This window comes from Oncorhynchus nerka, linkage group LG22 (assembly GCF_034236695.1).
Source record: "Oncorhynchus nerka isolate Pitt River linkage group LG22, Oner_Uvic_2.0, whole genome shotgun sequence".
NCBI lineage: Eukaryota > Metazoa > Chordata > Actinopteri > Salmoniformes > Salmonidae > Oncorhynchus > Oncorhynchus nerka.
In genome coordinates this window covers 71,978,352-72,004,682 of record NC_088417.1, presented here as the reverse complement: position 1 = coordinate 72,004,682, position 26,331 = coordinate 71,978,352, and the positions used below count along the sequence as shown (strand labels likewise).

The window sequence follows — 26,331 nt, the reverse complement described above, 5'->3', positions numbered from 1 at the left end:
CCTTCCCTACCCTTCACCTGTTTTCTCTTACCAACTATCAGTCTATATACTGTATCTGTTATCAGAATGGGTGAATCTCACCCTTCTTCTCACATTCCTCTCAGTCCCTTGCTCCTAGGTTTGGGGCAGGTCCCAGTCCAAAACAGGGGCAGCAACTACTAGGACTAAATTACATGAAGCCTGTGAATTTGCTTGGATTTGTACAAAACAGATTCTAACAAGAGGATTGTAAAAACAAGAGGAACAATTTTAAACTGCTCTGATTTCCCCATCCCCCTTTCTTGGAATACTTTTTATTTTATATTTTCATGTGAAGATACTGTACCTGCTCTACTGCTGAATTTCAATCTCCTCGTCATCTGGATCCCTGCCATTCAAAGACAGAGAGCATCGATATGGCGCTGTTATAGACAAACTATTCCAGGTCAGTAACACTTCCAATCTATATGATTTTGTTTTATAATGTTTTAGTACTTACTGTTTTTATTTCAATACATTCTAACCTAACTTGTATGCTCTTGTGCTGTCTTATAATGTCATTTATAATGTATACATATATCATTGTAAATATATATATACAATTATAATGTGTTTTTCTTTCATTCAAGGCTCATCTGTAAAAGAGACCATGGTCTCAGTATGACTCCCTGATAAAATAAAGGTTCAATAAATACTAATTAATTATTCAGTCAGTGGTTAAAATACTTAAAAAGGACTGAGCTTTTCAAGTAAAAATGTTGTGAAATTGTTGTGCCCACCTGCATAGGTGTGTGTTCAGTAGGTGCTAATGTTTTCACTCCACATAGATGGATCAACATCATCTATTGCAGCTGCAGTGATATCAAGATACCTGGATTACACAGTTATATTTCAATTTCAGATTCATAGAGGAATTTGTTTATGATGGATTCAATAATCCTAGAGTCACAGCACATTTTTGTTGTACGATCAGTAAAGGTTTTATCACCAAGAGACTTGGTGCTGGAATTTTCATTCTATATTTATCCAGTATTCCTTTCTTATAATGTGTTTCGTATCTCAAATCCTCACAGCTAATGTAATTCACTTGAATGTACTGGATGTCCAGTCATAATTTGATTTAAATACAACTAACGTTGGATATGTTTCTGACATCAATTCTGTAAATGGGACCATGAGGCCTGCATCACTTTACAGCTCATGTCATCACTACAGCTACTCTCACCAAAATGCCTGATGTTAAGCTGCCTGGAAAAGTCATGGAGATTCAAAAGTGGTAACTGAAACAGAAAATGCAGAAACCTGTGTCAAGATGGCACAAAGGAAACGTTTGTTGAAATACAAACTCAAACACTAAAGAAATACATTTATAATGGAGATTTATTGGTTTAGTGGTTTAGATGGCTTATACTTGTACTCAGGCTATAGCAATATTTTATGGGAACGCATCAGAGCAAGGGGATAGCCTACTGTAGGCCTCAGTACTTAGCCTATTAGCAGGTTCTTAGCCATTGCCATTATTAACTTTTGATGATAGCCATGTAGCTTAGCTACGGCTTGTACACTGTGTGCTAGCTGTATGTGTTAGCTGCAATGCACAATAAACAATAACTTTATTGTTGTACACTCAGCCAATTCAGCAACATTTGACTTTAATAGACTAGAGATATTTTGACACTTCTCAAAATTGCTCAGACTTTACCAAGAACCGGTCATTAATTGTCATGTCAGCAGGGCAGAGTAAAAGATTCACTGAGGACACAGCTGCGGGAAGTAGGGTTGCTGACGGTGATGCATCACCTCGTGAAAAAAATCGTAATAAAAAAAATGTGAAAATAAAAAATATTTTTTCACAAAAGTTTTTCACACTGGTCCTTTAATAATCCTGTATTAGCGGACTGATATAGCCATCTACACCAGTGTCTACAGTGGGGAGAACAAGTATTTGATACACTGCCGATTTTGCAGGTTTTCCTACTTACAAAGCATGTAGAGGTCTGTAATTTTTATCATAGGTACACTTCAACTGTGAGAGATGGAATGTAAAACAAAAATCCAGAAAATCACATTGTATGATTTTTCAGTAATTCATTTGCATTTTATTGCATGACATAAGTATTTGATCACCTACCAACCAGTAAGAATTCCGGCTCTCACACACCTGTTAGTTTTTCTTTAAGAAGCCCTCCTGTTCTCCACTCATTACCTGTATTAACTGCACCTGCTTGAACTTGTTACCTGTATAAAAGACACCTGTCCACACACTCAATCAAACAGACTCCAACCTCTCCACAATGGCCAAGACCAGAGAGCTGTGTAAGGACATCAGGGATAAAATTGTAGACCTGCACAAGGCTGGGATGGGCTACAGGACAATAGGCAAGCAGCTTGGTGAGAAGGCAACAACTGTTGGCACAATTATTAGAAAATGTGAGGGTTCAAGATGACGGTCAATCACCCTCGGTCTGGGGCTCCATGCAAGATCTCACCTCGTGGGGCATCAATGATCATGAGGAAGGTGATGGATCAGCCCAGACCTACACAGCAGGACCTGGTCAATGTCCTGAAGAGAGCTTGGACCACAGTCTCAAAGAAAACCATTAGTAACACACTACGCCGTCATGGATTAAAATCCTGCAGCGCACGCAAGGACCCCCTGCTCAAGCCAGTGCATGTCCAGGCCCGTCTGAAGTTTGCCAATGACCATCTGGATGATCCAGAGGAGGAATGGGAGAAGGTCATGTGGTCTGATGAGACACAAATAGAGCTTTTTGGTCTAAACTCGACTCGCCGTGTTTGGAGGAAGAAGAAGGATGAGAACAACCCCAAGAACACCATCCTAACCGTGAAGCATGGAGGTGGAAACATCATTCTTTGGGGATGCTTTCTGCAAAGGGGACAGGACGACTGCACCGTATTGAGGGGAGGATGGATGGGGCCATGTATCGCGAGATCTTGGCCAACAACCTCCTTCCCTCAGTAAGAGCATTGATGGGTCGTGGCTGGGTATTCCAGCATGGCAACGACCCGAAACACACAGCTAGGGCAACTAAGGAGTGGCTCCGTAAGAAGCATCTCAAGGTCCTGGAGTGGCCTAGCCAGTCTCCAGACCTGAACCCAATAGAAAATCTTTGGAGGGAGCTGAAAGTCCGTATTGCCCAGCGACAGCCCCGAAACCTGAAGGATCTGGAGAAGGTCTGTATGGAGGAGTGGGCCAAAATCCCTGCTGCAGTGTATGCAAACCTTGTCAAGAACTACAGGAAACGTATGATCTCTGTAATTGCAAACAAAGGTTTCTGTACCAAATATTAAGTTCTACTTTTCTCATGTATCAAATACTTATGTCATGCAATAAAATGCAAATTAGTTACTTAAAAATCATACAATGTGATTTTTGTTTTAGATTCCGTCTCTCACAGTTGAAGTGTACCTATGATAAAAATTACAGACCTCTACATGCTTTGTAAGTAGGAAAACCTGCAAAATCGGCAGTGTATCAAATACTTGTTCTCCTCACTGTATATGAAAATGGCACATTTAGTACAAGAAAATATATAAAGTTTAAAAAATTCTACCTGATGACATCTTCAAAAGTTAAAATGTTTTAAAAACAGTGATTTTCAAAGACTATGCGGTGATGTGGGGAGCAAAAATGTACCCTACCGTTTGCTAGAAACTCGTTGCATTTAAATAAAAAAATGTAATCCAACCCTTTGATGCCACATAGAAGCCTTTTTTAGGACCTGTCTTCTTATCTTTTTAACAACAGATAATAGAAACACACTTTTCATATCTACACTGGTTTGGTGCTGGAAATATGGAATATAAGCTTGAAAAGTGGCGGAATTTCCCTTTAAAGAAAGAGGAACAGTAGGCCTTCATTTTTTCTGTTTAACAAATACACTACATGAAAGTAAAACTGATAGTGAACGAGAGTAAAAAGCTTTGGAAAGCATTAAATTAAATTTTGGGCAAAAAGGCTAACTCCGCTCCATCATTCATTGAATCAGACGGCACACTTCATTGAATCACAAAACACACTGATTACTACTTTAATAATTTTTTCATTGGCAAGATTAGCAAATTTAGGCATGACATACCGGCAACAAACGCCAACAATACACATCCAAGTATAACTGATCAAATTATGAAAGACAAGCATTGTAATTTTGAATTCCGTGAAGTGAATGTGGAAAAGGTGCAAAAAATGTTGTTGTCTATCATCAATGACAAGCCACCGGGGTATGACAATAATAGGATAATAGTGGAAGATATTGCCACTCCTATTTGCCATATCTTCAATCTAAGCCTACTAAAAAGTGTGTGCCCTCAGGGCTGGAGAGAAGCAAAAGTCATTCCGCTACCCAGGAATATTAAAGACCCCTTTTGAATTTTCATTTTATAAATTTTAACTTTATTTAACTAGGGAAGTCTGTTAAGAACAAATTCTTATTTACAATGACGGCCTACCCCAGCCAAACACTAACCCGGACAACGCTGGGCCAATTGTGCGCTACCCTATGGGACTCCCAATCACGGCCGATTGTGATACAACGCAGGATCGAACAAGGGTCTATAGTGACACCTCTAGCACTGAGATGCGCCACTCGAGAGCTCAAAGAGCTGACCAATCAGCCTCTTACTAACCCTTAGTAAACTTTGGGAAAAAATTGTACTTGACCAGATACAATGCTATTTTACAATAAACAAATTGACAACACATATTCAGTATGCTAAAAGGGAAGGACATTCAACAAGCATAGCACTTACCCAAATGACGGATGATTGGCTGAGAGAAATTTATGATAAAAAGTTTGTGGGGGCTGTTTTGTTAGACTTCAATGCGGCTTTTGACATTATCGATCATAGTCTGCTGCTGGAAAAACATATGTATTCTGACATTATATCCCCTGCTATATTGTGGATAAATATTTACCTTTTTAACAGAGCACAGAGGGTGTTTTCTAATGGAAGCTTCTCCAGCATAATCAAGGTAGAATCTGAAGTTCCCCAGGGCAGCTGTCTAGGCACCTTACTGTAATGTTCGGAAAATATTTGGTAAAAGAGGATGATAGCGGTAAAAGCGGTAAAAGAGGATGATAGCAGTGCCGGTTATGTTATGTGTGATGATTGTGAGGTGCCATACATATTCGACAGTCACAAGACGGAACATCAAATAACCTTATGGCATGTCAAGGAAACTGTAGCCTACAGTTTAGATTGGTTAAATGGAAACTGAAATCTGGACATTGACTAACCAGAATAACTTATGAATCGACATCCCTGTGTTTTGAGTTTTACAGGTGCTGCTCGCAGTTTAAACAAGAAAACAATAACTGGTTTGATAAAATGAACGAAGTTCTGCGCATGGCCTATATATGAAGGGCCTACATATATCATATATCTACATATTTCACAGTGAATGCTTTTGTTTATACGTTTTGTGCAAATTAATTGAACATCACCTAATGCATCATAAAAAAATATTGCGCCTATTTAATGCAACCCTTGCTGTTAATAGATCGCAAAGCAGCATACAACTGAACTAAACGTTTGGAACAAGTTCAGTTTCTCATTTATTGCCTAAAAAGGCATATCAAGTGCAAGTTAGCTGTTTAGCTCATATCTGAAGGCTGGGGGGGGGGGGGCATTTAGGACGTCATCTACTGCGGATCGCTAAAATATCCTATTGATTATGATCACACTTCCTCAATTCAAATATAATGGTGACACTATACCAATGATGGTTTGGTATGTTTTAGAAACTTTAGAACCAAGCTCAAGTTGTCAGTGTAGCCTGTTATCGCCTGGAATTGTTGAAATATCTTCACACCTAGAAAAAAACCTTCAGGATTCCTTCATAACTGTCCAATGGTCAAAAAAAAAGAATGAATGAATTACAGGGGGCAGTTTGGAAAAAAAACGCATGCCGTCTGAATCGTCCTCTAGAATAACATATATTCTGCCGTAATAAATACATAACCAATGTTCTCTACTTTTGTCCTATATTTATATTGTATTTTTATCCCAGGCCCTCTTCCCCACAGGAGGCCTTTTTGCCTTTTGGTAGGCCGTCATTGTAAATAAGAATTTGTTCTTAACTGACTTGACTGGTTACATTTTTTTATTTTACCTTTATTTAACTAGGCAAGTCAGTTAAGAACAAATTCTTATTTACAATGACAGCCTAGGAACAGTGGGTTAACTGCCTGTTCAGGGGCAGAACGACAGATTTGTACCTTGTCAGCTCGGGGGTTTGAACTTGCAACCTTCCGGTTACTAGTCCAACGCTCCAACCACTAGGCTACCCTGCCACCCCAAATAAAGGTTAAATAAAATAAAAAACAAATAGTAATACTAGTCCCGTGAAATTAGGGCTATAGCCTAAATAATAACTCCTGCAGAATTAAGCAACACTTGCAGTAAAATTATAGACAACATGTTTGGCAAAATTTGGATTTGGGAACAGGAGTAGAGAAATATGATTGATTTCTTTCTGCATCTTGAGAGAATGCCATGCTCAGTTAGATACAATCTGTAGAGGTGCTGTCTTCATCATAAAACACAATCAAATCTGATAGCATTCCAACCACATAAAATATGCATCGAAGGTGAACTGAAATCTAATCAGAAACACTTTGGGCCATTTTCACAGCTTTGTATTTCCTTACAACCGGTCAAGCTGATGTCATTTGGACATCTTGCACAGAAAATCTTTTTGTGTTTGCTCCCCAAAAGGTGATAGAAAACTTTACAAATGTCAACAAGATTGAAGCATTAATTCTACCGATTTATTACATTCTGTTGAGCAAGGGTTTAGTTAGTCTTCTAGGCTAGGGCAACATATAATGACAAAAGAGAAGCTACATGTATCTAATTATAGACCCTGGGAATGGGTAGAACACATTCCTCTATTTTCACCTTCTTTCTCTTCTATCTAATCCCTTATTTATTTCCCTCCCCCCTCAGCCTGAACTGCACACTCACACTCCCACACTGTTAATTATGGATTAAAAGCTAAAGCGGGTTGAGAAGTCAAAGCTTGCCTGTCCTGCTCAGCCCTTCCCTACCCTTCACCTGTTTTCTCTTACCAACTATCAGTCTATATACTGTATCTGTTATCAGAATGGGTGAATCTCACCCTTCTTCTCACATTCCTCTCAGTCCCTTGCTCCTAGGTTTGGGGCAGGTCCCAGTCCAAAACAGGGGCAGCATCTACTAGGACTAAATTACACGAAGCCTGTGGGTTCAAGTTTACTACCAAATAGCCTACAAAAATGTAAGACATTATATACAGAAACATATCTAAACCTGACAAAAAAAAATTGTACTTCAGTTTTTGACTGTAGACGATAGCACATTTTCTATGCTTGCGGGTTAGGGTTGGGTGCGGGCCTCAGATATTCACTTTATCACATATAGTCAGGTGGTTGCAGATGGGTTATTAGCAATTGGAGACTTGTGCGGATGAACAAACAGTTGACCACCTACTATACAATGCTATACACGTAAGCTACTACAGCGACTGAAATGACTGCAACACAAAGAGCTGCAGTTAGTTTCAGAATGGGTGGCAAGGAATAAATATTTCAAAAACTAAAAGCTTTGTATTTGGAAGAAATCATTCACTAATCCCTAAACCCCAACTAAATCTTGTAATGAATAATGTGGAAATTGAGCAAGTTGAGGTGACGAAACTGCCTGCAGTAACCCTGGACTGTAAACTGTCATGGTCAAAACATGTTGATACAACAGTAGCTAAGATCCAGGAGAAGTCTGTCCATAATAAAGCACTGCTCTGCCTTCTTAACAACACTATCAACAAGGCAGGCCCTACAGGCCCTAGTTTTGCCACACCTGGACTACTGTTCAGTCGTGTGGTCAGGTGCCACACAGAGGGACTTAGGAACATTACAGTTGGCTCAGAACAGGGCAGCACAGCTGGCCCTTAAATGTACATGGAGAGCTAACATTTGTATCAAGACTGCACAAATGTGCCTAATTGGTTAATTAATAAATTTTCAAGTTCATAACTGTGCACTCTCCTCAAACAATAGCATGGTGTTCTTTCACTGTAATAGCTACTGTAAATTGGACAGTGCAGTAAGATTAACAAGAATTTAAGCTTTCTGCCAATATCAGATATGTCTATGTCCTGGGAAATGTTCCTGTTACTTACAACGTCATGCTAATCACATTAGCCTACATTAGCTGAACTGTCCCATGGGGGACCCACCAATCATGTGAAGGTTAGGAAAATTACAGTTTGCTCACAACAGGGCAGCACAGCTGGCCCTTAAATGTGCAAGGAGAGCTAACATTAATAATATGCATGTCAATCTCTCATAGCTCAAAGTGGAGGAGAGATGGACTTCATCACTACTTGTTTTTGTAAGATGAGTTGACAAGCTGAATGCACCGAGCTGTTTAAACTACTAGCTCACAGCTTGGACACCCATGCATACACCACAAGACATGCCACCAGAGGTCTCTTCACAATCCCCCAAAATACACCTTATGGAACAGCGGGGAGTGTGAAGAGACATATACAGGTACAGACACATTCATACACACACTAGCACACGCACTCTACACACACTTACATTGTAATATTGTTGTACGGTGGTATTATATATTTTGTATTGTAGATTGTATGTAGTGGTGTAATAATGTTATATTATGTACGGTTTTATATTTTGTTTTATGTGTGATGTAAGTGCCGTAATGTGTTTGGACCTTGGCAGCAGCTAATGGGGATCCCTAATACATTTAAGTCATTTAGCAGACGCTCTTATCCAGAGCGACTTACAAATTGGTGCGTTCACCTTAAGACATCCAGTGGAACAGCCACTTTACAATAGTGCATCTAAATCTTTTAAGGGGGTGAGAAGGATTACTTTATCCTATCCTAGGTATTCCTGAAAGAGGTGGGGTTTCAGGTGTCTCCGGAAGGTGGTGATTGACTCCGCTGTCCTGGCGTCGTGAGGGAGTTTGTTCCACCATTGGGGGGCCAGAGCAGCGAACAGTTTTGACTGGGCTGCGCGGGAACTGTACTTCCTCAGTGGTAGGGAGGTGAGCAGGCCAGAGGTGGATGAACGCAGTGCCCTTGTTTGGGTGTAGGGCCTGATCAGAGCCTGGAGGTACTGAGGTGCCGTTCCCCTCACAGCTCCGTAGGCAAGCACCATGGTCTTGTAGCGGATGTGAGCTTCAACTGGAAGCCAGTGGAGAGAGCGGAGGAGCGGGGTGACGTGAGAGAACTTGGGAAGGTTGAACACCAGACCTAATAAATACAAATACTACATACACAACACAATTTTAGCAAATAGTACTTTTAATTTGAAATGAGCACATTTCATTTGAAAACATTTAGTTTGAATGAGCACTTTTCAGGTTCTAACATATATCATTTTTCCTGTTTTTGTCCACATTCTGATTGTGCCCACATTTTCAGACAGGTGTAGGCGATTAAAAGACTTATTGTGATCTGACTGTGATCAGATCAACCTGACCACCTCCGGAGGTACTGTATGCAGGCACGCAATTCTGTCTGGATAACTTAAAAGTCTAGATGGATCTGGACAGTGACACCAATTAAATCATCATAATCCTGCCTTCTAAAATTATTGACAAGTGGCATCATTGAATTATGGCATCAATATGTGTTTTAAAATAAATGTTAAAAAATATTGATAAAGAATGGCTGTCAAATAATTTGCATACAGGGAGGGACCAGGAAATCTGGTCACAATGCGGACACAGCGGACGGATATGATTTTAATACCATGTGTAGACATATTTCTGAAAATGTGGGCACAATCAGAATGTGGACAAGATCAAGACAAAGGATGCATGTTAGCACAAGTTATAAATGAGGCTTCTGTTAGAAAGTGAGAGGGAAAGGGTCAAGATGGTGACAATTCTCTCTCAAATCCAGTTAACTCCATCAGGGTTAAGGTTAAATTCCATTTAAATTCAGGAAATATTTAATTCAAATAAAATAAAATAAAATTGTATTGGTCACATACACATATTTAGCAGATGTTATTGCGGGTGTAGCGAAATGCTTGTAACATTTTGCTACACCCACAATTGAGAAAGGAAACTGAAATTCCAATTTTCCTCTAAGGAATTTCAGTTTACTTCCTGAATGGTCTGGATTTAAGTGGAATTGACCCCAAACCCAAACTCCACAGTTCTATAGACAGGACATGATCTCATAAAAAGTAAGTGATTATCAGATCAAAGTTTATTGATGGTCTTCCTAATCCAGTTATTTCTGAAGTTATTACAGAGTGAGATAGAGGCCACCAGGGAAGGAGAGGCTGACCAAGAGGTCACAGTGGGTGAGTGACTTCAGAGAAAGAGAAAGCGATAGGGACATGGAAGACAGATTACGAGCCACGTTATTTGGCACCGCTCACACCATGGCTAATGGCCCCCACCTGTGTCAGCAGCTAATCTGATTGCCACTTGCATGTCATGGAAGCTGCCTGGGCACAGAGCTGAGCATTGATTCAGCCATGGTTTCAGGGCACCCTGGTCTGAAGAGACAGATGGACTGAGCTCCTCCAACATCACATTACATTCTTATAATGGGGATAGTCTTTGTCAGTCTTGTTTACCAGTGATTTCTCTTACATCATTACTTTATATGTTCATACAGTATTTATGTTGTCCAAAAGTAGTTTAGGGCTCTATTCAATCAGATCCGCTTTAGCTGACATCCGCATAATGGTTGTTTTTGCAGTGTCAGAGGTGGAACTGCGTTGGATTATATAGCCTACCTAAAGCGGACATTGCCATTGGCTGCACTGAGTCGCATTAACAGAAATCCCACACAGCCTTGTTTGCAAGTTCGAACAACAGAATGTGAGATGTAGAAATCCTAATGGAAATCCCCATTGAGCATAATTATTTATATTTTGCCTACACTTTCTCGTTCTGCAATTCTAACGTGAGTGGGGCGGGTGTGGCTTCGTGACAATGAGAGCGAGAGCAACTGCTCACCGATTTCGGTTCCAACCCAGTTCCACCTCTAACACTGCCCAAACATCTGCTATGCAGGTGTCTGCTATCGCCAGTTAACGCTTGATCTGATTGAATCTAGACCTTTATATGTTATGTAATTAAACTATATTAATGATAATACAATTATTATGGAAACAGTGCCTTTCTGAGCTTCTGATGGCATTGTAGTTCACTGACAAAGACAGAGCTTTGTCCTAGAAAATTGAGACAGAAGATAAAATATGCTTCAATATGTCTCATTTTGTTTTCTCTCACTCATATGTTCCATGGAAGCAGTGATGGCTGGGAATCCAGAGGTGACCTTCACAGCTCTGGGCTAATGCCCTACAGAGTGCTAGGGGGCTGAATCCCTTTCGTACACACACACACTCTTCTGTCACTTCCAACCCTCCATTCCTCATCTGTGGTGTCTGACTCTAGATCGAAGCCCTGTGGGACAATGGCATCTCACAGAAACTCTAGTTTCCTCCTCAACCTCTCCCACCACCCACGATGGACACAAGATCCCTTAATGAGGGAGAGAAGGAGACAAAGAAGGACAGAGGATACAAAAACAATTAACAGTCTGACCCCCGCATCGTCATCTGTGGTGCTACGCTCCAGAAGCTTGTGGGGAAACTGGCTGATGTTACCCCTGCTGATGGCCACCTATCTACCCTGTGAGGCCTGGGGCGCCACTTTCACTGTGGCCATAATTGGTCCCTGGACATGTGACCCTATGTACTCCAAAGCCCTTCCTGACCTGGCTGCCCGCCTGGCCACCGCCCGCCTCAACATGGACCCCTACACTAAGAAAGGCTACTGGTACGACTATACTCTCGTCAACGAGGACTGTAAAACATCCAATGCCCTGGCCCGCTTCTCCTCTCTGGAAGGCTATGGCTCGGCTTTCCTCGGCCCTACTAATCCAGGCTACTGCTCATCGGCTGCTCTGTTTGCGAAAAACTGGAATAAGCCCTTTCTGTCCTGGGGTTGCCTGAAACCAAACATGGAGGATGGACAGTATCCCACCTTTCACAGGCCCCTGCCTCTGTCTTCCCGGGTTCTGTTTTCTGTGCTGCGGTACTTCCGCTGGGCCCATGTGGTCATCGTGACGTCGGAGGATGACCTGTGGGAGGCTACAGGACACGAGCTGGCGGCCTCTCTTATGGCCCTGGGCCTGCCGGTTATCAATGTGGTCACCATGGAGCCGGACAAGGATGGACCCACAAAGGCCTTGAAAAGGATTCGGGAGTTAGACCGTGTCAGAGGTGTGTATGCGCATTTGTATTTGGTTGTTCATGTGTGTGTTTGTTTATGCGTGTGCGTGCATGCATGCGTGTGTGTGTGTGTGAATGTGTGACTTACTGTCATGTATTCCATTACAACACACTGCCATACTGCAATGACTAATAATGGTCTATTCGATTCGCTTCTTCTGTCCTCTACTTCCAACTTTACTACCTTCTTACTTTCCTCATCCTCCATTCTCCCTTCTCTGTCTCTGCAGTGGTCATCATGTGCATGCACTCAGCGTTGATCGGTGGTGAGGCCCAGTATCAGCTCCTAACCTCTGCCTCAAACATGCGTATGATAGACCGTGGCTATGTTTTCATCCCCTATGACACCCTCACATATTCGCTGCCCAAGGGCACAAACCTTCATGCTCTGACCAATGACAGCTTGTTGAGAAAAGCCTACGATGGAGTTCTCACCATCACAATGGATTCTGGTGAGAACACTTTCTATGAAAGCTTCAAAGATGCCCAGGAGAAATTTGAGATTCGCACCAGCACTCCACCAGATCAGGTGAGACATCCCAGAGTACAGCTCCTGAGGCATTCATCTCATCATCATTCATCATTAGCCACACATGCCATGGACATGCAGTACTGTAGCAAGCACATTTGGTTGCACAACAGTCCTACTGAGTTGTAGTTCTTCAGAAACAGGTACTCTTAAGGTATTTGTACTTCTTAAACCTTACAACCAATGTTGTTGGAATGTTTCAGTACTGATGATAATGACTAGTGGTTTGTCAGTGTCTTGGCAATGGTACATTTCTCTATTCCTGTACTCCCTGCTTACCATCATCAAAACTCCTACTGCCAGTCTAAAGAGTCTACAGGCAGTCTTCAATAACAGCTGGTCAGATCAATGATTGATACATTGTCACCAATCTTCTCCCCTGACCTAGGTGTCTCCATTCTTCGGCACCATCTACAACATGATATATTACATGGCCTATGCAGTAGAGAAGAGTCGCATGGTGGCTGGGCGCTGGGTGGATGGGGAGACCATGCTCCAGAGCGATGGTGGGGTCGACTTTGAAGGCTTCAACCAGCACATCTCATCCGATGAAGATGGGTTGGGGATGCTGGCTCGCTATGTGGTCCTGGACTCTGACGGGGGAGACAAACTCTACATGACACACACTCTGGAAGCCCCCCATACCCTTGGCAAATTTGGGGCGGTCAAGTACAATGGGCGCTCCATCCACTTTGCTGGCAGTAGCCCCAGCACAGACTCTCGTTGTTGGTTCAGTCCATACATCACCTGCAGTTGGGGTAGGTGGTCTAGCATTGATGTACCAGTAGCCTACAGTAAAATTAGGTTTGTGTTCCCTCAAACTCTTTCTCTTTATCACTCCCTCTATCCCCCTCTCTGCCTTAAGGAATGGACGCAGGTACTCTCTTCTTTCTGTTCATCCTCTTCTGTGCGTTGGTTGGAGGTGGAGCTGCCTTCTATATGAAGTAAGTTAAGCTCAAACACAGTGAGGAGTGTGTAAATCAGCTGCCTGTTTTGTCTTCTGTGTTGAACACATGCTTTTGTTTGTAATGAGGTTACTGATGTTTTGTGGTCTTGCCCTTTGTGTCTGTCCAGGAGAGGTGGACAGATTGGAACTATCTTTGGAGGATCAGGGGGAGGAGGAAGGCCCTTAAAAGTAATCTTGAATCTGGATGACCTCATTTTCATCAATACCCAGACCAGCCAAAAGGTCAGTGTGAGCTCTATGATACGATAAAGGCCCATTTGTGTGTGTGTGAGTTTGTGTCTATTTAAAGTCCCTTATCTTTGATGGACTGTCTATTCTGAAGCCCTTGTAATCTCTCTCTGTAAGTAGAAGCTGAATGAGGACAGTATGATGAACAGTCAGCTGGACGTGAAGACGCCTCGCCACTCAGTGTCGGGACGAAGCTACTTTGGCTCCACCCCTGACAGTTCCAATGTCGCTGTCTTTGAGGTGGGTCACATGTCAATGTGGGGAATCTACTGTAAAACTACTGTAGAACAGAGACAGCAATCCAATATTCAAATGTTTGATGCCCTGCACTTAAGAAATAGTACTAATATGTAACTGGACCAAGTTCATATGTGATGATGCACTCACCCAATGTTGATACTCTTGTCTTCTTGACAAACAGTAATGAACAAAACTATCTCTGTTTAGTGTCCTTGTCCCTAATATTTTGTGTTTTCCAGATAAAAAATTGGCTAAACCTGTATATTCCACTAGGGTGACTGGGTTTGGTTGAAGAAATGTCCCAATGGAAACACTGTGTCAAGTGTCAGTGATGGCACTCAAAGTATTTTCACCAAGGTGAGTGACTGTCTGAGTGAGCCAGTCAAAACAGCAAGACATTGAATCTGTCTGCCACTGCACTGTTCCTCTGTCATAACCTACCTCTCTCTCTGTCCTCTCCCTCTCTCAGCTCAGGGACATGCGGAATGAGAATCTCAACCTGTTCCTTGGCCTGTTCCTCGACTCTGGGATCTTTGGTGTTGTGACAGAGCACTGTACCAGGGGCAGCTTGGAGGACCTTCTCAACAACGAGGACATGCGCCTCGACTGGATGTTCAAGTCCTCCCTGTTGATGGATCTGATCAGGGTAAGGAGGGAAACAACTCTCACGTTCATAGACATGTCTGACTATATCTCTCACCTCGTTGTTTAGACTCTGTCTCAATCCTTCCTTTCCCTCCCAGGGAATGAAGTACCTGCACAACCGTGATGTCATCCATGGGCGCCTGAAGTCCCGAAACTGTGTGGTGGACGGACGCTTCGTGCTGAAGGTGACTGAGTACGGCTTCAACGAGATCATAACGACCCAGGGTGTCGACTTTGACGAGGGCAGGCCTGAGGGTAAGTCCACAAGGACACATACACTACACTCAACATATCAGAGCCAGCAAATCCTCCTCCTTATCATTTACCAAGTCATTACACGAACAAAAGACGTGTGTCCGTTTCCCCCCCTGGTCAGGTTATGTGATCACGAAAAACTCATGGCCTTAGTAATGTTCACTCTTATCACCATGATCTATTTATAGGGTGGCAGGTAGCCTAGTGGTTATAGAGTTGGACTTGTAACCAAAAGGTTGCAAGATTGAATCCCAAAGCTGACAACGTAAAAAAATATACACAAAATAACTGCTCCTGAACAAGGCAGTTAACCCACTGTTCCCAGGACGTCATTGGAAATAAGAACATGTTCTTAACTGACTTGCCTAGTTAAATAAAGGAAAAATAAATAAAAAATCCAAATGTTTGAAGGAAGGTGAAACAAACCAACCCCCTCTTGTCCCCTCCCTCCCTGGTCCACCTTGCAGATCAGCTGTGGACGGCTCCAGAGCTACTGAGGGACTCCAGTTTGATGAAGAGAGGATCGTTCCCAGGGGACGTTTACAGTTTCGCCATCATCATGCAGGAGGTCATCGCCCGCTGTGCTCCCTTCTGCATGCTGGACATGCCTCCCAAGGGTGAGAACTCATATCAAACAATACCACCATAACCTCATGTCAAACAAATACAGAAGGATGACCACCATGTCAATATGAACAGTACAATTGTTTGAGATCATAGGAACCACCAAAGGTTTGAAAACACTCAAAACAATGCATCAGAAGTTGTGTGTGTGTGTGTGTGTGTGTGTGTGTGTGTGTGTGTGTGTGTGTGTGTGTGTGTGTGTGTGTGTGTGTGTGTGTGTTTGACAGAGATCATCAGTAAGTTGAAATCCCCCCCACCACTGTGTCGGCCTACTGTGTCAGTGGATGAGGCTCCACTAGAGGTGATCCAGGTCATGAAACAGGCCTGGAGCGAGGAGCCAGACAAGAGACCCACCTTCGAGGAGATCTTCAAACAGGTCCTTTACTGTACACAAACATACACAAAGCTACACATATACAGTCAGGTACAAAATTATTGGCACCATTGATAAAGAGCAAAACTGCATAAAATAAATAATACAAATACTGAACTATATTGTATGCTAAAAAAATGGGAACATTTTATTATTTTATACTAATACAATTACTCAGAGAAAGATTTTGTTTAACAAGTAATATATTTTTTCTCAAAAAGATAGGGGTCAAAATGATTGGCACCCCTGTTTTCAATACCTTTCAATACCTCACCGTGCGAGTATAACAGCACTGAGCTTTTATCCCCAAAACAATATGAGATTGGGAGGGAGTATGGACCATTCAGAATCTTTACAGATCCCCTTAGTCTCCGCTTATGGGCAGCCCTCTAAATTCAACCACAGATTTTCAGTGGGGTTCAAGTCCAGAGACAGATGACCATTGCAAAATGTAGATTTTTGTGGTCAACTAACCATTTCTTTGTGTATTTTGATGTGTGGTTTTGGTTATTGTCTTGCTGGAAGGTCTACTTGCAGCCAAGTTTCAGCCTCCTGGCAGAGGCAACCAGGTTTTTTTTGTTTTTATATTAGATGTGGGGTTCTTTTCTGCTTATGCTTCCTTATTTTGACGCCAAACCCACCCCTGTTGTGCGTGGCCAAATAGCTCTATTTTCATGTCATCCAACAAATGCAAACCTCTGGAGTTTGCTAAACAGCATTGGAACCGGTGCAATAAGAGCTCTTTGGCCGTGCACACAGGTAGTGGATTTGACATTGAAATAAGGATGCATAAGCAGAAAAGAATCCCATACCTACTGTAAAATATGGTGGTGGATCTTCGCAAGGTGAGGTATTGATAGGTTTTGAAAACAGGGGTGCCAATAATATTTTTTTGCGAAAAATATTATTACTTGTTAAACAAACATTTTTGAGTATATAATGTAGCTCAGTATTTGTATTATTTATTTTATACAGGAACTCAAAACAACATGCTTTTTGTGACCAACTTTTTATTTAGGTTTGTCATAAAAAAATATTGAGGGGGTGCGGGAGTTACAGGTACAAAAAAACCATCAAAGAAATGCATATAAAGATAACCCAAACCCATCCCCCCTCAGTCCCCATCCACCTGCCCGCATCCTCCCTCCCCATCCGGAAACTGTGCCTCCTAACAAGAACTCAAAATGACATGCTTTTGTGAACCATATTACAGTAATATGTAACACACTTCACCCCCCCCCCCCCTCACTGCATGCTGTATGTTTCCCTTCCATCCCTTAGTTCAAGAGTATAACCAAGGGAAAGAAGACCAACATCATAGACTCCATGCTGCGTATGTTGGAGCAGTACTCCACTAACCTTGAGGACCTGATCAGGGAGAGGACAGAGGAGCTGGAGGTGGAGAGGAAGAAGACTGATAACCTGCTGGCCCAGATGTTGCCCAGGTCAGTGCCCCTCCTCTCTTGACACTTCAAATTAAAAGCTGCACATGTTTTTGTTTTTTTACTGTATTGAGAATATATTGTTGGTTGCTTGTCATTTATTCTCTACCTACACTCCTAACCTCCATCCTATCCACATCTGCATCCCTCTATCCACTCCTTTGTATTGTCTAACCCAATAGGTCTGTGTGCCTGGCCCTGAAGACGGGCAAGCCTGTGAGACCAGAGCACTTCTCTGAGGTCACTCTGTACTTCAGTGACATTGTGGGCTTCACCACCATCTCTGCCCTCAGCGAGCCCATTGAGGTGGTAGACTTACTCAATGATCTCTACACACTCTTTGATGCCATCATCGGGCAGCATGATGTCTACAAGGTGAGTATCCTGTCCCGCTGCAAGAGATTTGTGTCCAATATTAGTGATGCCATGGAAGCTTGTTCTAGTTTCAATACAAATCCTGGAAGTAAATGGGAGCATTTCTTAGTGTGTACGAGTTTGTGTCACTGACTCCTTTCTACGTGATTAAAAAAAAGAAATCACAATTGGGACATTAAAGATATTTCATTTATTTGATTGAACCTTTATTTTATCAGGGAGTCATACTGAGACCAAGGTGTCTTTTACAGATGAGCCCTGATTTACATCAATTATAGAAAATACACTCATCAAAAGATGAGTACAAAATGCAACCAGAAAGAAAAACACGGTCATAACAAACTAACACATTCATCAGTAATAAGGTCCTCAATCAGCTTTCTGAATTGCCCTAGAGGCACCAAAACATCACATTTAAGAACATTTTGAAGATTGTTTCACAAATAAGATGCAAGATTACAAAAAGCTGATTTCATAACTCATTAGAGACCAAAGGACTTTTTGTAAAAAGGCTTTAGAAATGAAAACATAAGAATGTATCAACCTATGTGATAACAGAGGGACAACCAACTTTCTGGTAGAGAATGCAGTGATGAGTACTAATAATAAATAATTAAGTGCAGTGGACTATGATAAACTGCATCTAATGGGTTTAATGAAGTGCATTGGACTATGATAAACTGCATCTAATGGGTTTAATGAAGTGCAGTGGACTATGATAAACTGCATCTAATGGGTTTAATAAAGTGCAGTGGACTATGATAAACTGCATCTAATGGGTTGAATGAAGTGCAGTGGACTATGATAAACTGCATCTAATGGGTTTAATGAAGTGCAGTGGACTATGATAAACTGCATCTAATGGGTTGAATGAAGTGCAGTGGACTATGATAAACTGCATCTAATGGGTTGAATGAAGTGCAGTGGACTATGATAAACTGCATCTAATGGGTTTAATGAAGTGCAGTGCACTATGATAAACTGCATCTAATGGGTTTAATGAAGTGCAGTGGACTATGATAAACTGCATCTAATGGGTTTAATGAAGTGCAGTGGACTATGATAAACTGCATCTAATGGGTTGAATGAAGTGCAGTGGACTATGATAAACTGCATCTAATGGGTTTAATAAAGTGCAGTGGACTATGATAAACTGCATCTAATGGGTTTAATAAAGTGCAGTGGACTATGATAAACTGCATCTAATGGGTTTAATGAAGTGCAGTGGACTATGATAAACTGCATCTAATGGCTTTAATGAAGTGCAGTGGACTATGATAAACTGCATCTAATGGGTTTAATGAAGTGCAGTGGACTATGATAAACTGCATCTAATGGGTTTAATAAAGTGCAGTGGACTATGATAAACTGCATCTAATGGGTTTAATGAAGTGCAGTGCACTATGATAAACTGCATCTAATGGGTTTAATGAAGCGGCAGCTGCGTTCATATAGATGATGTCGCTATAGTCTAGGACAGATAGGAACGTCAAACTGAATAATCTGCTTTCTACTATTTAGCGAGAGTCAGGACCTATGTCGACTATTATTATTATGATACTATTATATTGATATATAATATTGATTGATTGTGTGTACCTCAGGTGGAGACCATCGGAGATGCGTACATGGTAGCCTCTGGAGTTCCAAACCGGAACGGTAGACGCCACGCAGCTGAGATGTCCAACATGTCCCTGGACATTCTCCACTGTATTGGAACCTTCAAGATGAGGCACATGCCTGACGTCAAGGTCAAGATTCGTATCGGCCTGCACTCTGGTGGGTGACCCATCTCAAATGATTTGTCATATTGATATCCTCTTAATCAGTGTTCATAATGTAGACAGATTGACTGTCCTTTTCTTTAAAGCCATAATTATTCATTTGTTTTTCAGCCAAACGGTAACCCCACTACTTAGTTTGCTAAAACGCTGGGTGATAATATAATAATAATAATAATACATGCCATTTCGTGCTTACATGAGGCTGAAGAAATGTTACTCTCAAATTCATAGATGGAGCTATGGATAAAATGACTGGCAGTCCATGAGGTCAACTGCTATAGATTGCAGTTCATGCCTGAGCAACAAAGTCAACAGATGAATTGTAAAATTCAATACATAAGCAATCTACACTTTTGCTACATTATATTGAAAATGAATTGAGAATGAGTACATTCATTCAATCCTTGTATTGGAATTCTCTGGAACATGGCATTAACGTCAGAGTATTGGTCAAAAGTGTATTTTTACCTGATCCCCGTCTAGAACATATTCCTGGAACTGTGAAATGTCATCCACTTAGCCCTGTCATCCTATTAGTCTTCACTGCCTAATGCTTTCTCTTTACGCTACCCTACCAATTAATATGGAATGTTTTACACATTTCTAGTAACACAGAGGTGGCTACTTTTAGGTATGATAAAGGACAACTCAGAAATAACACAATGGCATAAAATACAAATATTCTGACGTCTCTTCTAAAGATTGAAAGGATATTTTGCAATCAAACTGATCAAATGAAGTTAATTTGCTATTTCTTTGCTCCAGAGACTTTTGTGAGACATATTGTTGGCTCTTTGAATAAGTCATGAATCACAAGTTATAAATCAGGAATTATGTTGCTTCTGATCTTCATTATTTTATTTAACCTTTATTTAACTAGGTAAGTCAGTTAAGAACAACTTCTTATTTACAATGATGGCCTATCAAAAGGCAAAAGGCCTCCTGCGGGGATGGGGGCTGGGAGAAAAATAGAAAAATAGGACAAAACACACCACGACAAAAGAGACACCACAACACTACATAAAGAGAGACATAAAACAACAACATAGCATGGCAGCAACACAACATGACACCAACATGTCAGCATGTGTATCATCTGTGTTTGTGTCTGTGTCTATCAGGCCCTGTGGTGGCAGGTGTGGTGGGTCTGACGATGCCTCGGTACTGTCTGTTCGGAGACACTGTCAACACAGCCTCTCGAATGGAGTCCACGGGGTTGTGTGAGTACCTCACATTCGTTCTTTGGCCAGTCACCAGTGAAATCACGCTGTGTGAGGCCACTAAGGATAGGGACAGGTGTATGGCAGTTTGTGTACCTGCAACACTAACGAGGTTTATTATAAGCAGTCCTGACTAATCCTTTAAGACTATCAGTGGAATTAGTGGGCAAATTCAGGGTTTAAAGGCCCAGTGCCATTAACAACATGATTTTTCTGTGTTTTATATATACTTACTCACCATGAGACCTTCAGTTTATTGGCAATTTCTCACATGGAATAGCCTTCATTTCTCAGAACAAGTATAGACTGACGAATTTCGGAAGAAAGTTCTTTGTTTCTGGCCATTTTGAGCCTGTAATCAAACCCACAAATGATGATGCTCCGGATGCTCAACTAGTCTAAGAAGGCCAGTTTTATTGCTTCTTTAATCAGAACAACAGTTTTGTGCATAATTGTATAACATAATTGCAAAATGGTTTTCTAATGATCAATTAGCCATTTAAAATGATAAACTTGGATTAGCTAACACAACGTGCCATTGGAACACAGGAGTGATGGTTGCTGATAATGGGCCTCTGTACGCCTATGTAGATATTCCTTTAAAAATCTGCCGTTTCCAGGTACAATAGTCATTTACAAAATTAACAATGTCTACACTGTATTTCTGATGCATTTGATGTTATTTTAATGGACGAAAAATGTGCTTTTCTTTAAAAACAAGGACATTTCTAAGTGACCCCAAACTTTTGAACGGTAGTGTATATCTAGGGTATTTCTAGAGGTAAGGGGCAACCAGTATTGTAGCTATAGTAAGTAATTACAATTGTAGGTGGCAAAAGAGAACAGTACATCTCACATCTACTCCCACCAAGTGGCCATAGATATGAATTGCTGCACAAAGAGTGTGTGTATGGACTCGGTCAAAAATGTTCTTGTGAATATATGAGCTCAAACACAATAGATTACCTTGTGTTGCTCTACACTAAATCAGTATATGGTCATCCATATAAATGAATCAAAGTCGAAATATATGTAGGATATGTGAGTGCTGTATGAGTTCATAATGTTGATACTCTTTAGACAAATAACTCATGGTAATTGTTTACATTGAATTTGTTCTGTGTTTGAGTATTTGAAGTCTAATTCTGCCTTTGTGGTTGCTATTGTTGTTTATTATCCCAGCTTACAGAATCCATGTCAACCAGAGCACAGTCGATATCCTGCATGAACTAAAATTGGGCTACAAAGTAGACACCAGGGGCATGACAGAGCTGAAGGTAAATAAACACACACACACACACACACACACACACACACACACACACACACACACACACACACACACACACACACACACACACACACACACACAAACACACACACACACACACACACACACACACACACACACACACACACACACACACACACACACACACACACACAGAGACAAGACAGAAAGAACCAAATTAATCCAACTCACTACTTATTCTGTTATTCCCTATTTCTATTTCAGGGGAAGGGAGTTGAAAACACTTACTGGTTGGCTGGGAGAGCTGGGTTTGACAAGGTTCTGCCCATACCGCCTGACCTTACTCCAGGGTAAGATTTAACATGCCTTCCTGCTCTATTTACATTGTGCTTTATGTTCGCCCTAACTATACAGTCATTGACTCTCAGTCCTGCTGGGTCCTTCTGCCAGCCCCCTTGTCAGTAATACTTATGCAACCCTGTTTGCAAAACAGTTTTCATCTAGCTAAGTCACTGTGGATATAGAGGATAAGATGTCAGAAAATAATTTAGAAAAAAACGGATAATGTGCTGACCCATTTGTCAGATTGCGTGGTTGGAACTAACAGTTTTCTAAATCATAATTTCTCATTCTATTTCTATGTGCTGCTGACATGACCATTGTGTCGTGCTTCAGTTCACACGCTGACCCAAATGTACAATTCCTCATCTACCACCTGTTTAATCCATGTTTAATTCATCTGTGACTCCCACTGCACTACATAATGTGTGATGAACGCTCTGCCTGGTAGGCAGCAAACATTGCTGTAGTGTTTCAACACATTACCCTGGTGGTTGCCTCATTTAGCCCTGTCCACATTTTATAACTGTGTTAAGAGTTCAAACTGAGACACGGTTGTCACCAGCGGTTGCTGAAAACAGTTGTCATTGTGGACAGGGCTTTTGTTGCTTCATATGTTGAGTGCTCAGTGTGCACTACCAATCAAATAAGCCTTCTTTCTTTGACTTTCCTCAGGGCAAGTAACCATGGCATCAGTTTGGAGGAGATTCCTCCAGATAGAAAACAAAAATTCCTTGACCGGCAGGCGAGGAATAAGTAGCCTGTAAGGTACGCCTGGTTTTCCTATCAAATTCTAGATTTACAATTACTTTATTTCCCCAAATGGTTTGTAATGTGAGTGATGTCAATTCAGGTACATACAAATCCATTGTTCTGCATTTACGATATCCTTTTAATTGATAATATATCAGATTATTTTCCACAGATAGTGTGGCCCAGTCCTACCTGTTGGAGTGAAAGACCAGAGAGGAGAATAGAGCAGGTTGGTAGAGAGGAGAGGATGGGTTAGGGGTGCGTCTGACAGACAGTCTGTTGCATCCCCCCATGTGTCCTGTCAGGAGTGCTGATCCACATTGCACAAATAAGCCAAAGTTGGAGAGACACTGTCTGTCTTCAACACATTACATTTGTTGCACAGAGCAAAGATATGTTTAAACAAGAGTTTATTAAATGTACTGTAGAGCATATGTGGGAAACAGGAGGGATAAATAAAGGGATATTACAATCATGCACCAAAATACCAAATACACTACAAAAGTATGTGGACACCCATTCAAATTAGTGGATTTGGCTATTTCAGACACATCCATTGCTGACATGTGTATAAAATTGCGCACACAGCCATGAAATCTCTATGGAAAAACATTGGTAGTGGAATGGCCCATACTGAAGAGCTCAGTGACTTTCAACGTGGCACCATCATAGGGTGCCACTTTTCCATCAAGACAGTTCTTGATTTTCTGCCCTGCTAAAACTGCCCCGGTCAACTGTAAGTGCTGTTATTGAGATCTGGAAATGTCTAGGAGCAACAACAGTTTAGCCGCGAAGTGATAGACAACACAAGCTCACAGAACGGGACTGCCGAGTGCTGAAGTGCTTAGGGTGTAAAAATTGTCTGTCCTCGGTTGCAACACTCACTACAGAGTTCCAAACTGCCTCTAGAAGCAATGTAAGCACAATAACTGTTCATCAGGAGGTTCATGAAATTGGTTTCCATGGCCTAGCAGCCGCACACAAGCCTAAGATCACCATGCGCAAAACCAAGCGGCGGCTGAGTGGTGTAAAGCTCGCAACTATTGACCTCTGGAGCAGTGGAAAAGTGTTTTCTGGAGTGAGGAATCATGCTTCAACATCTGGCAGTCCGACGGACTAATCTGGGTTTGGCGGATGCCAGGAGAACGCTACCTGCCCGAATTCATAGTGCCAACGGTAAAGTTTGGTGGAGGAGGAATAATGGTCTGGGGCTGTTTTTCATGGTTTGGGCTAGGCCCCTTAGTTCCAGTGAAGGGAAATCTTATGCTACACCATACAATGACATTGTAGATGATTATGTGCTTTTAACTTTGTGGCAACAGTTCGGGGAAGAACCTTTCCTGTTTCATCATGACAATGCCCCTGTGCACAAAGTGAAGTTCAGTGAGATCGATGTTGAAGAACTTGACTGAGCTGCACAGAGCCCTGACCTCAACCTCATCGAACACCTTTGGGATGAATTGGAACATCAACTGCGAGCCGGTCCTAATCACCAAACATCAGTGCCCGACCTCACTAATGCTCTTGTGGCTGAATGGAAACAAGTTCCCGCAGCAATGTTTCAAGATTTAGTGGGAAGCCTTCCCAGAAGAGCGGAGGCTGTTATAGCAGCGAAGGGGGGACCAACTCCATATTAATGCCCATGATTTTGGAATGAGATGTTCGACGAGCAGGTGTCCACATACTTTTAGCCATGTAGTGTATATTGATGTACTGTAGGAGTCTCTGTAGAATGAAAACATCACAGGACAAACATGGGAAGAGACAGACTTCTTGAAAAAAACGTTAAATGTCCATTATATCGTGTACAATATACTGTATTTATCTCTACTTTGCTTTGTAGAAATATTGGACAGATTTCATTTTAAACACCCCAACGGTGAATGAAAAGTATTCATACTCAACTATATGACATGCGTATATTAAAATGTAGCATGCACTGTAATGTATCTAACCTGTTATATTTAAGTTTGGTAACGTCGTCATCGATCCTAGAAGTTTTTTTTTTTTTTTTTACAGATATAAGGTAGACTGTTAAAGAATTTGGTCCAAGGCGTTCTCTGTTTTTTATTTTCTTATTGTCCTGCTTCAGTAATTAACGCCTTCTATTTGTTTGAATGATAATTTAGAAAATTCAACCCATTAGAAAATATGAATTCATATTTTATTCACAAATTTGCCAGTTGGGACATTAATTGAATAATTTTCAAATCAAATAAATATGTTGCAAAATCACTGTTCCCAGAAATTAAGCTTCACTTCAACAGATTATTAATAAACGTTGACTCATAGATCTAAACTCTTATCTATTGAGACAGAACCATCTCTCTGCTCTTCCCCATCTTTCTGAAATCATGCTTTATTCATGTTTTCACTATGTTTTCACTGTATTTTGTTATTCAACCAAATCCAGGTATGTATGTATAGACACATTTTGTTTAATGGTATTTATTTATCAGTACTGTTTTATGGTATTTATATAACAGTATATCCCAATTAAATTTTTTAAAGAACTGTACATTTGTTTTAACATGAAGTGATATGCATTTTCTTACAACAATGACATTGAATGAGCAATGGGATTAATAAATGTTCCAATGGGAAACATTTGGATGAAAAATATGTAAACCCACATTATAAAATGATAAGGTCACAATCTCAATTCTTACAGGGTCATGTCATTCAAGCTATTTTCTGCTACATATATTGGTTCAAATAGTACAAAATGCAAGGAATTATAATGGCTGCAGTCATTTTTAGTTTATTTCTACATATGCTACAATACACCTTGGAGTCATAGGGAACTGCTTACAAACCAAGAGCAGAGACTGGAATACACACCAGCTTGTACTGCACATGGTTCCTAATAGGAAGTGATGTATTCAAAGGATGAGCTACACGTATTTGGTCTGAAAGATATAGACTGTCTATCAAACCCAAATAGCAATGTTTTATTTGGTATTATGATGACTGAATTGTAAATCTTGCGGTGTGGTCTCATTGTGTGTGCTTGTGTAAATAAATAATGGTTTTAGTGAT

At 41.1% G+C, this 26,331-nt stretch overlaps 1 protein-coding gene across 1 annotated transcript; it reads left to right on the top strand.

Annotated features, from left to right (window-relative positions):
* LOC115105619 (retinal guanylyl cyclase 2-like) lies at positions 1–26,331 on the top strand. Its single transcript, XM_029627844.2, has 20 exons — positions 1–424; positions 11,284–12,257; positions 12,497–12,795; positions 13,184–13,553; positions 13,661–13,739; positions 13,870–13,984; positions 14,111–14,230; positions 14,504–14,587; positions 14,700–14,876; positions 14,974–15,130; positions 15,598–15,747; positions 15,982–16,130; positions 17,409–17,572; positions 17,752–17,944; positions 19,549–19,723; positions 20,850–20,948; positions 22,131–22,225; positions 22,465–22,550; positions 23,215–23,307; positions 23,465–26,331. The coding sequence occupies exons 2-19, from the start codon at positions 11,447–11,449 to the stop codon at positions 23,297–23,299; spliced, it is 3,408 nt and encodes a 1,135-aa protein (XP_029483704.2). The 5' UTR covers positions 1–424; positions 11,284–11,446; the 3' UTR covers positions 23,300–23,307; positions 23,465–26,331.